At 47.2% G+C, this 15,161-nt stretch overlaps 1 protein-coding gene across 1 annotated transcript in view; it reads left to right on the top strand.

The window, feature by feature from the left end:
- The window catches only part of KIF3C (kinesin family member 3C), a 53,160-nt gene that overhangs the window by 27,543 nt on the left and 10,456 nt on the right, over positions 1 to 15,161 (top strand). Inside the window, exons 4-5 of the mRNA XM_007971255.3 lie at positions 931 to 1,049; positions 3,496 to 3,612. Coding sequence (XP_007969446.1) covers positions 931 to 1,049; positions 3,496 to 3,612 — 236 coding nt within the window. The remainder of the gene's footprint in view (positions 1 to 930; positions 1,050 to 3,495; positions 3,613 to 15,161) is intronic.

Genomic DNA, 15,161 nt, shown 5'->3' with positions numbered 1-15,161 from the left:
CAGGGTTACCATCCTTATGGTCCTGGGTGATTTCCCCATTCAGTGTCACCAGTGAGTCACAGTTGGGATAGCTGGGCCTGGAGCAGGGCCAGGGGAATACAGAGAGGCTGAGGAGGAGACTGGAACCCCAGGAAGCTCAGGCGGGGAGCATAAGGCCCTCAAGGACATGTCAAGGGATGAGAATAGCCGCTCACCAGGACCCTGCAAAGCCCGTAGCAAGGGAAAGACATGTACATGTGAGGAGGGTCTAGGGCAGGAAGCAGCAGAGCTCCAGCTTGGATTCTGGGAGAAACCTGGAGACCCTTTGGGGTGGCTGATGTGACTGCCCTGGGGCAGGCCCGACAGAGACACTCCCACTGAGGCAGTTACCATGGACCCAGCCCTCAGCGGCTTTGGAGAGCAGCAGGATGGCCATGCTGCCTCCACACCCCACTTTTGAGAGCCCCTGAAGAGACTGGAGTGGGAGGAGTCACCTTCCAAACTCTTTCAGGCTTCCTGCTCCCTGAGCCGGGTCTCCAAATGAGCCCTTGATCTCCAAATGGGCCCTGAGTCCCAGTTCCAGCTCTTCTATTTGCTGGTTGTGTGACCTTGAGCAAGTCTGTGCCTGGCTTCCTCCTCTGTGAAAGGAGGGTATTGGACCAAAAGGTCCCTGGGGTCCCCTCCCGTTTGAACACTCCACGATGCTGATAGCAGCTGAGAAAGAGCAGGCAATGGCCACAGGCCTCAGTGTAGGAGGACGGGGCACCCCTTTAAATAGCCCAGCCCAATTCGTGGTGGGTTGGGCACAGCAGGGAGTAAAGAAAAGGACCCCCAGCCTCATCGTGGGCTGAGTCGGTGGACTCTGAGCCTGCAGCCCTGCGGCCCAGGCTGAGTGACTGGGGCCTCATTGCTACACCAAGCAGCCTCTGAGTGGCACCTGTCCCCATCCAGCTCTACGCCAAGCTGCAGGCGGTGAAGGCGGAGATCCAGGACCAGCATGATGAGTACATCCGCGTGCGGCAGGACCTGGAGGAGGCGCAGAACGAGCAGACCCGCGAACTCAAGCTCAAGTAGGGCCCGCAGCTCTTTTCCTCCCGGGTCCCACAGCCAGCCATCATTACTCAGGCCTCTCCTTCCCGAAGGCCGCATCCTGACTGTCTCCTCTCCCATGAGTCCCTTAGGAACAAAATGCGTCTGAGGACTGAGGGATGGGCCCACGTGCTGGAGTTTCTTCTACCTCCTCTGCCTGTATTTTATGAACCCCTCAAAATGGACGCTAGGTGCTGGCCAAAATTAACTCTGAAGGCCCTGAGGCTACCATCTTTGCATAAGAAGCAGTGATTTTAAATTTTTTAAAATTTATTTTTAGGGCCGGGCGCAGTGGGCTCACGCCTGTAATCCCAGCACTTTGGGAGGCCGAGGCGGGTGGATCACCTGAGGTCAGGAGTTTGAGACCAGCCTGACCAACATGGTGAAACCCCGTCTCTATTAAAAATATAAAAACCTAGCCGGGCGAGGTGGCGGGCGCCTGTAGTCCCAGCTACTCGGGAGGCTGAGGCAGGAGAATGGCGTGAACCCGGGAGGCGGAGCTTGCAGTGAGCTGAGATCCGGCCACTGCACTCCAGCCTGGGCGACAGAGCGAGACTCCGTCTCAAAAAAAGTAAAAAAATAAAAATAAAATAAAAAAATAAAAATAAAAATTAGCTGGGCATGGTGGCAGGCGCCTGTAATCCCAGCTACTCGGGAGGCTGAGGCAGAATTGCTTGAACCTGGGAGGTGGAGGTGGCAGTGAGCCAAGATCACGCTACTGCACTCCAGCCTGGGTGACAGAGCGAGACAACGTCTCAAAAAAAAAAAAAAAAAAAAAGGTGGCTCATGTCTGTAATCCCAGCACTTTGGGAGGCCGAGGCGGGCGGATCACGAGGTCAGGAGATCGAGACCATCCTGGCTAACACAGAGAAACCCCACTTCTACTAAAATTATAAAAAATTAGCCAGGCGTGGTGGTGGGCGCCTGTAGTCCCAGCTACTTGGGAGGCTGAGGCAGGAGAATGATGTAATCCTGGGAGGCAGAGCTTGCAGTGAGCTGAGATGGAGCTCCAGCTTGGGCAACATAGCGAGACTCCGTCTCAAAAAAAAAATTATTTTTAAATCTGTTTTAAAAATTATTTTTAAAATGTATATAGTATATGTATATAGTATGCGTATATAGTAGGTATATATATTAATATTTGTGGGATACATTAGATTTTTTGTTTTTGAAGATGGAATATTGCTGTGTCATCCACCCTGGAGTGACCTCAAACTCCTGACCTCAGGTGATCCGCCCACCTCGGCCTCCCAAAGGGCTGGGATTACAAGTGCGAGCCACTGCACCTGGCCACATGAGATGTTTGGATACAGGCGTGCAATGTGAACTAAGCAGATCATGGAGAATGGGGTATCCATCGCCTCAAACATTTATTCTTCAAGTTACAAACAATCCAGTTACACTCTTTAAGTTATTTTAAAATATACAATTGGCTCGGGTGGTGGCTCATACCTGTAATCCCAGCACTTTGGGAGGCCAAGGCGGGGGGATCCCCTGAGGTCAGAAGTTTGAGACCAGCCTGGTCAACGTGGTGAAACCCTGTCTCTACTAAAAATGCAAAAATTAGCCGGCTATGGTGGCATGTGCCTGTAATCCCAGCTACTCGGGAGGCTGAGGCAGGAGAATCACTTGAACCCCGGAGGTAGAGGTTCCAGTGAGCTGAGATCACACCATTGCACTCCAGCCTGGGCAACAAGTGCAAAACTGTCTCAAAAAAAAAACATATATATACACACACATACACACACATATATATACACATGTATGTACACACATATATACACACATATATACACATATATATACAATTAAGTTATTGACTATAGTCACCCTATTATGCTATCCAATCATAGTGTTTATTCATTTTTCTATTTTTGTGTACCTATTAGAAGCAGTGATTTTTCAAGCTGCAGTATTTCTGTAGGGATCCTTTCTGCTTAACTTCTTGATTTTCCCACCTCCACATTGCCTCTGCCTCTTTTTTTTAAAATAAATAAATAAATTAATTAATTAACTTAGTTTTTTTAGACGAAGTCTCGCTCTGTCACCCAGGCTGGAGTGCAGTGGTGCCATCTCGGCTCACTGCAAGCTCTGCCTCCTGGGTTCACTCCATTCTCCTGCCTCAGCCTCCCGAGTAGCTTGGGACTACAGGCGCCCGCCACCTCGCCTGGCTAATTTTTTTTTTTTTTTGTATTTTTAGTAGAGACGGAGATGGTATTTCACCATGTTAGCCAGGATGGTCTCGATCTCCTGACCTCGTGATCCACCCACCTCGGCCTCCCAAAGTGCTGGGATTACAGGCGTGAGCCACTGCTCCTGGCCCCCTCTGCCTCTTGGCTTGTTGCTTCTAATACTTAAACCCCTTACAGGCACCTTGTGGTCTCTCACTCAGCCAGTTTCCCATTGCTCCTTCATTCCTGCTTTCAGGTACCTAATCATCGAGAACTTCATCCCACCGGAAGAGAAGAACAAGATCATGAACCGGCTTTTCCTGGACTGTGAGGAGGAGCAGTGGAAGTTCCAGCCACTGGTGCCAGCCGGCGTGTGAGTCTCTAACCCAGCCATCTGGGCTGAGGGACTTGTGGGTCCACTCCAGGTTGGGACTGGTGAGGGGCCTGAGGCTCTGCCTGCAGGGAGACAGATGTTTTGTGGATTGGGGAAAAGATGGGGAGGATGCCGATGGGGGAGGAATTTCTCATGATCTAATTTGTAGGGGTCTCTATGATGGAAGGGTGTTCTGGGAAAAAAATGTCTCATTGATCTGGGATGCAGAAAATACCTTGTGAGTGATCTCAGGAGGGAGGAAGAACATCTCAGCCTCTTGACAATCCTAGCGAATGCTAACACATGGCCAGGTCTGGTGAATATTCATTTGTCAGATGCCCGAAATAGCAACCACAGTTAATATTTGCCAAGGGCTACTGTATGCCGGATGCTGTGCAAGACTCAGGAGACGGAAGATAAATTAGATATGGTCCGAGCTCACAGTCCAGTGGGAATTAAGTAATCAGATCATGATGTGATAGAGCTGTGATCCAATCTCAGCGGGCTGGCTCATCCGGGTGATTCAGCATTTCCACCTTTTTCCACGTCCTAGCCCCTTGGGTGCAGCTGCGGCCATTGGCTGGGTGTGCGGCTCCCTCTGCTGGTGGCCATAAAGAACATCCCAACAGAGTGAGGCCTCACCCGCCTGAGCCATGGGCCCTTAATTGCAAATATATAGAGAGAAGTGCTTAGGAGGCCAGACACCAATGCACCTTCCTGGAGATTCTTTGCTCTCTCTAGCCTGGGAACATTAATGTTAAAATAGGGCAAGAGTCTCTCCAAATCTGGAATGGGAAGCTAGCAAGAGGTCTACAGCTTCTCACTGAAGCATCAGATGCCTAAAGGCTGATTTCTTAAAGGCTGATTTTACTTAAGGTGATACCACATAAGTTTGTAAGTGGCAAGCACACGAATAGCGGACTTTTCAATGGTATCACTTTACACCTACAATCCACCTTTCCAATCTAGGTAGAGATTCTCAATAGTACATCAGCTATCACAGAGGTTTTCCACCCTGGCTGCAGCTACAATACCTGTGAGTTGGGCTCCAGAGAGTCTGATTTAAAGGATCCCAGGTCTTAGGTTTTGTGATTCTGCATTTGAAGGCAGGCTAGAAAACCACTGCTCCAATGTCATTTGCTGGAGTTAGATGCTGGCGAGGCTTCACTCTGAAGGGTTATCTTATGCTTAGAAAAGTTCTTTCTAGCTGGGCGCGGTAGCTCAAGCCTGTAATCTCAGCACTTTGGGAGGCTGAGGCAGGTGGATGGCCTGAGGTCGGGAATTTGAGACCAGCCTGGCCAACATAATGAAACCCCATTTCTACTAAAAATACAAAAAAAATTAGCTGGGTGTGGTGGCAGGTGCCTGTAATCCCAGCTACTAGGAAGGTTGAGGCAGGAGAATCGCTTGAACTCGGGAGGCAGAGGTTGCAGTGAGCCAAGATCATGCCATTGCACTCCAGCCTGGGCAACAAGAGCAAGACTCCGTCTCAAAAAAAAAAAAAAAAGAAAGAAAAGAAAAGAAAAGTTCTTTCTGCTGGGCGTGGTGGTGGCTCACGCCTGTAATCCCAGCACTTTGGGAGGCCGAGGCAGGTGGATCACTTGGGGTCAGGAGTTCGAGACCAGCCTGGCCAACATGGTGAAACCTCATCTTTCTTTCTCTCTCTCTCTCTCTTTCTCTCTCTCTCTTCCTTTCTCTTTCTTCCTTTCTTTATTTTCTTGCTTACTTCCTTGCTTGCTTTCTTTTTTCTTGAGTTGGGATCTCACACTGTCACCCAGGCTGGGGTATATAACTCACTGCAGCTTTGGGCTCCCGGGCTCAAGTGATCCTCCTGCCTCAGCTTCCTGAGTAACTGGGGCCACAGGTATGCACCATTACACCAGCTAAATTTTTTATCTTTTGTAGAAACAGGATCTCACTTTTTTGCCTAGGCTGGTCATGAAGTCCTGGGCTTAAGTGATCCTCATCCCATTGTCTCCCAGCGTTGGGATCACAGGCATGAGCCTCCCCACCCAGCCTGGACTTCCACTCCTTATTTTTGTTTTTTATTTATTTGTATTATTTTTGAGACAGAGTCTAGCTCTGTCTGCACTCAGGCTAGAGTGCAGTGGTGTGATCACAGCTCACTGCAGCCTTGACTCCTGGGCTCAAGCCGTCCTCCCACTCAGCCTCCTGAGTAGCTTGAAGCAGCAGGCAGTTGCCACCATGGCCAGCTAATTTTTTTTTTAATGTTTTTAAAAGTTTGCTTTCTTCCACCGGGTGTTCATGTGTGTAATTCCAGCTACTCTGTGGGCTGAGACAGAGAGATTGCTTGAGCCCAGGCTATTGTAAGCTAGGATCATGCTACTCTCCTCTAGCCTGGGCGACAGAATGAGTCCTCATCTCTAAAAAAAATTTTTTTTAAATTTACTTTCTTCCTTTTAAGTAACCCTTACTTCAGTTGCAAGCAATGTTTTCATTATGGAAAATTTAAATAAACATAGAAAGAATGAAAATTCCACCTAGTGGTAGTGTTTACTTACAATTAGATATGAACTTTCCACCATATTTTTTTTATACATAAACTTTTCTCCTTTTTGAGAGTTAAAATGGTTTGTATATGCTGGAAAAAACCATTCACAGATTTTAAAAATAAAAGTAGCTACCTTAAAACAGCATACTTTAATTAATTTTTATAGTAGATACCTATAATAACTTTTTTTTTTTTTTTTTTTGAGACGGAGTCTCGCTGTATTGCCTAGCTGGAGTGCAGTGGTGCTATCTCGGCTCACTGCAAGCTCCGCTTCCCAGGTTCACACCATTCTCCTGCCTCAGCCTCCTGAATAGCTGGGACTACAGGCGCCCGCCGCCACGCCCGGCTAATTTTTTGTATTTTTAGTAGAGACGGGGTTTCACCGTGTTAACCAGGATTGTCTTAATCTCCTGACTTCATGATCTGCCCGCCTCAGCCTCCCAAAGTGCTGGGATTACAGGCATGAGCCACTGCACCTGGCCCCTATAATAACTTTTTAAAAAGAAAGAAGCTTGCTAGAATACAGATCCTTCTTTACTGTGTAATGTTGCCAATTTCTAGCCCATTGTCTTTTTTACCCTGATCTTCTGCTTTAAAGGCAAGTTTGTGCTCTTTATTAAAGGGTTCTAATGTATGTCCCTAAAAGCCCTCTGCTCTTGTTGCCCAGGCTGGAGTGCAGTGGCGTGATCTCGGCTCATTGCAACCTCCACCTCCTGGGTTCAAGCAATTCTCCTGCCTCAGCCTCCCCAGTAGCTGGGATTACAGGTGCCCACTACTACGCTTGGCTAATTGTTTTTATATTTTTAGTAGAGACAGGGTTTCACCATGTTGGTCAGGCTGGTCTCGAACTCCTGACCTCAGGTGATCCCCCTGCCTCGGCCTCCTGAAGTGCTGGGATTACAGGTGTGAGCCACTGTGCCCAGCCTTCTTTCTTTTCTTCTTCTTCTTTTTTTTTTTTTTTTTTTGAGATGGAGTCTTGCTCTGTCCCCAGGCTGGAATGCAGTGGTGCCATCTCGGCTCACTGCAACCTCCACCTCCCAGACTCATGTAATTCTCTAGCCTCAGCCTCCCAAGTAGCTGGGATTACAGGTGCACACCACCACACCTGGCCAATTTTTTGTTTTTGTTTTTGAGATGGAGTCTAGCTCTGTCGTCAGGCTGGAGTGTAGTGGCGTCATCTCGGGTCACTGCAACCTCCGCCTCCTGGGTTCAAACAATTCTCCTGCCTCAGCCTCCCGAGTAGCCAGGACTACAGGCATGTGCCGCCATGCCCAGCTAATTTTTGTATTTTTAGTAGAGACTGGGTTTCACCATGTTGGCCAGGATGGTCTCAAACTCCTGAACTCGTGATCCGCCCGCCTCGGCCTCCCAAAGTGCTGGGATTACAGGCGTGAGCCACCATGCCCAGCCTAATTTTTATATTTTTAGTAGATACGGGGTTTTACCATGTTGGCCAGGCTGGTCTTGAACTCCTGATCTCCAGTGATCCGCCCACCTTGGCCTCCCAAAGTTCTGGGATTACAGGCACAAGCCACCTCACCTGGCCTCCACCTTTCCTCTCTGTGATTCCTCCCACTGTCCTTGAGCAGGGAAAGTTGTGAAAAAAGAGTCGGTTCTTTGCCACTGGAAAACTGGAAAACTCTGTTTTTTCCGCAGAAGCTATTTGCTTTATTTTTACTTATTTTATTTTATTTTATTTATGTTATGATACAGAATCTTGCTGTGTCACCCAGGCTGTAGTGCAGTGGCATGATCTCGGCTCACTGCAACCTCCGCCTCCCAGGTTAAAGCAATTCTCCTGCCTCAGCCTCCTGAGTAGCTGGGATTACAGGCACCCACCACCATGCCCGGCTGATTTGTTTGTATTTTTAGTTGAGACAGAGTTTCACCATGTCGACTAGGCTGGTTTTGAACTCCTGACCTCAAGTGATCTTCTTGCCTTGGCCTCCCAAAGTGCTAGGATTACAGGTGTAAGCCACCACGCACAGCCAAAAGTTATTTGCTTTAAATTTACCTCCATAGTGTTAAGTTGCATTATTTTGCTGCTGTTGTTGAGATGCAGTCTTATCTGTCACCCAGGCTGCGGTGCAGTGGCACCATGATAGCTCGCTGTGTTGCCTGGGCTGGTCTTGAACTCCTGGCTTCACGCTAATCCTCCCACCTCAGCTTCCCAAAGTGCTGGGAATACAGGCAGGAGCCACTGCATGCAACTGGCCTTAAATTTTATTATTTTTATTTTTATTTTATTTTATTTTTTTTTGAGACATTCTCACTCTGTCGCCCAGGCTAGAGTGCAGTGGCAATATCTTGGCTCACTGCAACCTCCGCCTCCTGGGTTCAAGCAATTTTCATGCCTCAGCCTCCTGAGTAGCTGGGATTACAGGCTTGAGTCACCGAACCCGGCCTTAATTTTATCCTTTGTAAAGGGACTACCCTGACCAAGAATTGAACCCAGGCTGCAGCTATGAAAGGACAGGATTTTAACTACCAGACTATAAAGTACAGCAGCTTTTATAGTGTTTTCTTTTCCAAGATTCTTTGCAAAGAATTAGTCCTAACATACACACTCATTATACCCATTAATTTAAATCTGCATATAGTTGCTTCCACATTGCATTTGTAGGTTTGTGTTGGCAACTCTTCTAAATGAATACCAATTGGACAGTGTTCCCTTAATTTTTTTTTTTTTTTTTTTTTGAGATGGAGTTTTGCTTTTGTTGCCCAAGCTGGAGTGCAATGGTGCGATCTCGGTTTACTGCAGCCTCCACCTCCTGGATTCAAGTGATTCTCCTGCCTTAGCCTCCTGAGTAGCTGGGATTACAGGCGCCCACCACCACTCCTGGCTAATTTTTGCATTTTTAGTAGAGACGGGGTTTCGCCATATTGGCCAGGCTGGTCTTGAACTCCTGACCTCCACTCACCTCAGCCTCCCAAAGTGCTGAGATTACAGGCGTGCACCACAGCACCCGGCCTCCCTGAAATTCTTATATTGAAAATTTAAAGCTATAAATAGATTCACAAGGTTTTCCAAAATTATGGTTAAGTGTATTCATAACCATGCTGTTTTATACAGAATATGTTTGTACCTGTTCAGAATAAAGACCAAGTACAACATATGTACAGAAAATATTCAAATACATCTGGGTAGGGTAAAAGGCAATTATAGGCCAGGTACAGTGGCTGATGCCTGTAATCCCAGCACTTTAGGAGACTGAGGCAGGTAGATGGGTTGAGCCCAGGTGTTCAAAACCAGCCTGGGCAACAGAGTGAGACCCCATCTCTACAAAACATACAAAAAGTTAGCTGGGCATTAGCACATGCCTGTACTCCCAGCTACTTGGGAGGCTGAGGTGGGAGGATTGCTTGAACCTAGGAGGTTGAGGCTGCACTGAGCCATGATTATACCACTGCACTCCATCCAGCCTGGTCAACAGAGTGAGACCCTGTCTCAAAAAAAAAAAAAAAAAAAAAAAAAAGGCAATTATGATTTACCAATGTTCTTACTACACTTAAATACAAATTATATGAACAGTAATTACAGAATGCTCTAATATAATAAAGAATTCCAAGAAATAAATTACTTCAAAACAGTTATTAAGAAATATCAGGTATCTGGGTACGGTGGATCACACCTGTAATCCCAGCTACTTGGGAGGCTGAGGCAGGGGAATTGCTTGAACCTGGGAGGCAGAGGTTGCAATGAGCTGAGATCGTGCCTTTGCACTCCAACCTGGGCCACAGAGCAAGACTACATATCAAAAAAAAAAAAAAAAAGAAAGAGAGAGAACAGGTAATCATGAATATATTATTTTCTTTTCTTTTTCATTTTTTTGCCACTGTCCACTATGTCTGATGACTGCAATTTGCAATATTTAATATTTATTTCAGAACTTTAAAAAATACAAAAATAGAAAAGGCAAGTAAAAATGGTTCTAGGATTTTTTTTTTTTTTTTTTTAGATGGATTTTTGCTCTTGTTGCCCATGTGAAAGTGCAGTGGCATGATCTTGGCTTACCACTACCTCTGCCTCCCGGGTTCAAGCAATTCTCCTGCCTCAGCCTCCTGAGTAGCTGGGATTACGGGCATACGCCACCATGCCTGGGTAATTTTGTATTTTTAGTAGAGAAGGGGTTTCTCCATGTTGGTCAGGCTGGTCTCGAACTCCCGACCTCAGGTGATCCACGCACCTCGGCCTCCCAAAGTGCTGATATTACAGGCATGAGCCACCGTGCCTGGCCAGTTCTAGAATTTTTTATATGAAACAAGTTTTTAAAATTACTCTTTTTAAAGCCAGGATGGTTAGAATAAAGTAAAAAGAATTCCACGGTAATTGAAATCCCAGTTGTGATTCTGACTTGGCAGAGAGAGCCTGGTGGGGCACAGTAGGGGGCAGGGAGCTGCTGGCCTGGATCTCTGAGGTCATCTGCTCCATGTCCCTCATTTCACGGCGGAAGGTTGAGGGCAGGGAGGTCCTTGAACAAGGCAACTTTCCTCATTTCAGGGACCATGGGATCTGAGGCTGCAGCTGTGAAACAAATTTCTCCACTCCCCACAGAAAAGGTCCTTTCTTCAGCATTGGATCCCACCACTCGCCACATCGCTTAATTAGGGCTAAAAAACAAACAGAAAAGTTATTTCTCTCCAAAGCATATTTAACTAATCAGGGCGTTGTTCCATTTGCTCAACTCAAGTGTGGAATATTTTGCTTTATTTCGGCCTGTGGCATTCTGGGGATGAGAACACTGACAGCTGCTCAAAGTGAGAGGAAAAAACATCGTTTGTAAGAAATTACCTAAAGTCATGCTGTCCCATTAGAAAGCTTCTGTTCGAAAAACATTCTCCCTCCGCCTACTCCAGCTCTCAGCATCCACCCCACCCTCTGACCACTGCCTCTCTCTCAAACAAGGAGTTGTCAGGCAACTCTTGAGAAATATCCCTAATCAACTTATTTTGGAAGTCTAGCCCTTTCTCTTTTTTCTCTACCATCTCTATGTAGCCATTAGTTGATACAAAATAAGATAAGGTGAGGTGTCTTCCACAGTCATAATCTTGTATAATATTAAAGTTACTTTAAAAAATATTTTTGCACTTGCTTGGTGGCTCAGGCCTGTAATCTTAGCACTTTGGGAGGCCAAGGCAGGCAGATCGCCGGAGGTTAAGAGTTCGAGACCAGTCTGACTAACGTGGAGAAATCCTGTCTCTACTAAAAATACAAAATTAGCCAGGTATGGTGGCTCACGCCTGTAACTCCAGCTACTCAGGAGGCTGAGGCAGGAGAATCGCTTGAACCCAGGAGGCAGAGGTTGCAGTGAGGCAAGATCGTGCCATTGCACTCCAGCCTGGGCAACAAGAGCGAAACTCTGTCTCAATAAAAAAAAAAATTTTTTGGCAATAAATATTTTACAAGTATGACCTTTTATTTTTAGTTTCTCATAATAGACTGTTGCCTAGGCTGGAGTGCAATGGCGTGATCTCAGCTCACTGCAACCTCCGCCTCCCGGGTTCCAGAGATTCTCTTATCTCAGCCTCCCGAGTAGCTGGGATTGTAGGCATGTGCCACCACACCCAGCTAATTTTTGTATTTTTAGCAGAGACAGGGTTTCTTCATGTTGGCCAGGCTGGTCTCAAACTCCTGACCTCAGGTGATCTGCCTGTCTCGGCCTCCCAAAGTCCTAGGATTACAGGCATGAGCCACTGCGCCCGACCTAGATTTTTAAATTGTATTTAAGTTTTTTCTATTTTTTTGAGACAGGGTCTCACTCTGTCACCCAGGCTAGAGTGCAATGGCATCATCATGACTCACTGAAACCTCTGCCTCCCAGGCTCAAGCAATCCTCCCACCTCAGCCCCCTGAGTAGCTGGGACCACAGGTACATGCCACCACGCCCAGTTAATTTAATTTTTTGAGACAAGGTCTCACTCTGTTGCCCAGGCTGGAGTGCAGTGGCACAATCTTGGCTCACCTCCTTGGCTCAAGTGATCCTCCCACCTCAGCCTCCTGAGTAGCTGGGACCTCAGGCTTGTGCCACCATGTCTGACTAATTTTTTATTTATTGTAGAGATGAGGTCTCACTACATTGCCCAGGCTGGTCTTGAACTCCTGGACTCAAGTGATACCCCCATCTCAGCCTTCCAAAGTATTGAGATTATAGGCATAAGCCACCTTACCTGGCCTAGGCTTCATTTTTAATTGTGTTTAGGTAAAATTGTCTTCTTTTTTTTAAAAATAGAGACAGGGTTTTACTATGTTGCCCAGGCTGGTCTCAAACTCCTGACGTCAAGCAGTTCACCCACCTCAGCCTCCCAAAATGCTAGGATTACAGGTGTGCGCCAGCCCCACAAAATTGTCTTCTAAAGGGTTATGTATGTGACAGGATCCATACCCTGTGGTTTATAGTACACAAAATTCCATTGCAACTTTAGCCCTTTGACCTTTGTAACCCCAGCCACCCTAGATTCTTTTCTTTCTTTCTTTTCTTTCTTTTTTTGAGACAGGGTCTCACTCTGTTGCCCAGGCTGGAATGCAGTGGCACAATCATGGCTCACTACAGCCTTGACCTTCTGAGCTCAAGTGATCCTCCTGCTTCAATTTCCTGAGCAGTTTAGACCACAGTACAGACATGGACCACCATACCCAGCGAATTTGTTTTCATTTTTAGTAGAGATAGGGGTCTCACTATGTTGCCTAGGCTGGTCTTGAACTCCTGAGTTCAAGTGAACTCCTCCCAAAGTGCCGGGTTACAAGCGTGAGCCACCGTGCCCAGCCCCTAGATTCTTTTCAAAGGCATCGTGGTGCAGTAGAGAGAGACTAGACTTTGGATTTAGAACATTCTGAATTTGTCTGGGTGTGGTGGCCCATGCCTATAATCCCAGCACTTTGGGAAGCTGAGGCGGGCAAATCACCTGAGGTCAGGAGTTGAGACCAGCCTGGCCAACATGGTGAAACCCCGTCTCTACTAAAAATACAAAAATTATCCAGGTGTGGTAGTGGGCACCTGTAATCCCAGCTACCCAGGAGGCTGAGGTAGGAGAAGAATCGCTTGAACCTGGGAGGCGGGGGTTGCAGTGAGCTGAGATTGCACCACTGCACTCCAGCCTGGGCAACCCAGCAAGACTCAAAAAAAAAAAAAAAAAAAAGAACATTCTGAATTCCAGCCCCTGCTCTGCCACTTACTAGTGGCCTTGAGTAAGTGTTTGTTGTTGTTGTTGTTGTTGTTGTTTTGAGATGGAGTCTCACTCTGTCACCCAGACTGGAGTGCAGTGGCATGATCTCAGCTCACTGCATCCTCCCCCTCCTGGGTTCAAGTGATTCTCCTGCCTCAGCCTCCAGAGTAGCTGGGATTACAGGCATGCATCACCACGCCTGGCTAATTTTTGTATTTTTAGTAGAGATGGGGTTTCAACATCTTGGCCAGACTGGTCTCGAACCCCTAACCTCAGGTTATCCGCCTGCCTCAGCCTCCCAAAGTGCTAGGATTACAGGCATGAGCCACCACGCACGGGCTTGAGTAAATTTTTTAACCTCTCTGAACCCAAATTTCTTCATCTGTAAAGTGGGGATAATAGGTACCGTGCAGGATTGTCGAGGTTGAAATGAAATAATGTAGGGTTCCAGGCCTGTGCCTGGTACAGAGGAGATGATCAATGAAGAATTGTATTCATACTGATAAGCCAATATTCTAATTATGGAGACTCTGGAGAAACTGGCCTGCCTCTATCCCTTAGAAGTGCCCTACGAGGGCAGTTTGACTTGATGTTTTTGTTTTAGATGTTGATTTTTTGTTAAACTGCCTCTGGGTTTATTTTATTTATTTATTTATTTATTTATTTATTTATTTATTTATTTTCATTTTTATTTTTTTGAGAGAGAGTTTCACTCTGTCACCTGGGCTGGAGTACAGTGGCCTGATCTCAGCTCACTGCAACCTCCACCTCACAGGTTCAAGCGATTCTTGTGCCTCAGCCTCCTGAGTAGCTGGGATTTATAGGGGTTTGCCACCATGCCCGGCTAATTTTTGTATTTAATAGAGGCGGGGTTTCAGTGTTGGCCAGACTTGTCTTGAACTCCTGACCTCAGGTAATCTGTCTGCCTCGGCCTCCCAAAAGTGCTGGGATTACAGGTGTGAGCCACCTCGCCTGGGCTCTGCCTCTTGGTTTAAAGAGAGAGTGTTTCTTGCTTTAAATAGAATCAGGAAAGAAAGTTAAACTGGTTTTGTACAGAGGCAAAGTTCACCCCAGTACGAACATTCCTAGCTCTGCGTTGAGTCCCTGGATTTCTTCAGACCTGTGGGAATTGAAGATAGTGTGAAGCAGTGAGCAGCTGCAGCTTCCCAGGCGGGTTGGGTACAGCATGGAGGGGAAATGGGAAGGCTGAGAGTTCAGACAAGCGGGGCAGTGGAACAAGGTGGACAGACAGCCTGCCAGGACAAAGCAGCCAGATCGAAGAGGAAAGCCTGATTGTCTGTGTTGAATGCACAGGAAGGAACTAGAAGGAAACGCACCCGATGATGTCGGATGCCTGCTTTCAGAACAAGAGGGCGAGGCCAGCCTCGGTAACTCACCCCTGTAATCCCCGCACTTCGGGAGGCCAAGGCGGGTGGATCACTTCAGGCCAGGAGTTCGAGACCAGCCTGGCCAACATGGCAAAACCCCGTCTCTACTAAAAATACAAAAATTAGCCAGGTGTGGTGGCTGTCACCTATAATCCCAGCTACTTGAATCTGAGAGGCGGAGGTTGCAGTGTGCCAAGATCTTGCCACAGCACTCCAGCCTGGGTGACAGAGTGAGGGAGGGAGGGAGAGAGGAAGAACGGGAAGGAAGGAGAGGGGAAAGGAAATGATCAGACAGCCAGGAAAGAGAATGGTGTCAGCCCCTGAGATGGAGCTGAGAGATGACTTTTTAATATTAAAGGGAAAAAAATGATAGTAGCCAATTACGGAGGGAGAGTCCTAGGAGAACGCATAGGATCTACTGCACGCAGGATAACTGTGGCTGTGGGGCCCTGCTGGGAGGGGTGCTTAAAGGGAGGGGTGCATAA

Source organism: Chlorocebus sabaeus, chromosome 14 (genome assembly GCF_047675955.1).
Source record: "Chlorocebus sabaeus isolate Y175 chromosome 14, mChlSab1.0.hap1, whole genome shotgun sequence".
Lineage (NCBI taxonomy): Eukaryota > Metazoa > Chordata > Mammalia > Primates > Cercopithecidae > Chlorocebus > Chlorocebus sabaeus.
Note: the sequence above shows the minus strand (reverse complement) of the source record. Positions and strands in the feature narration are given on the sequence as shown.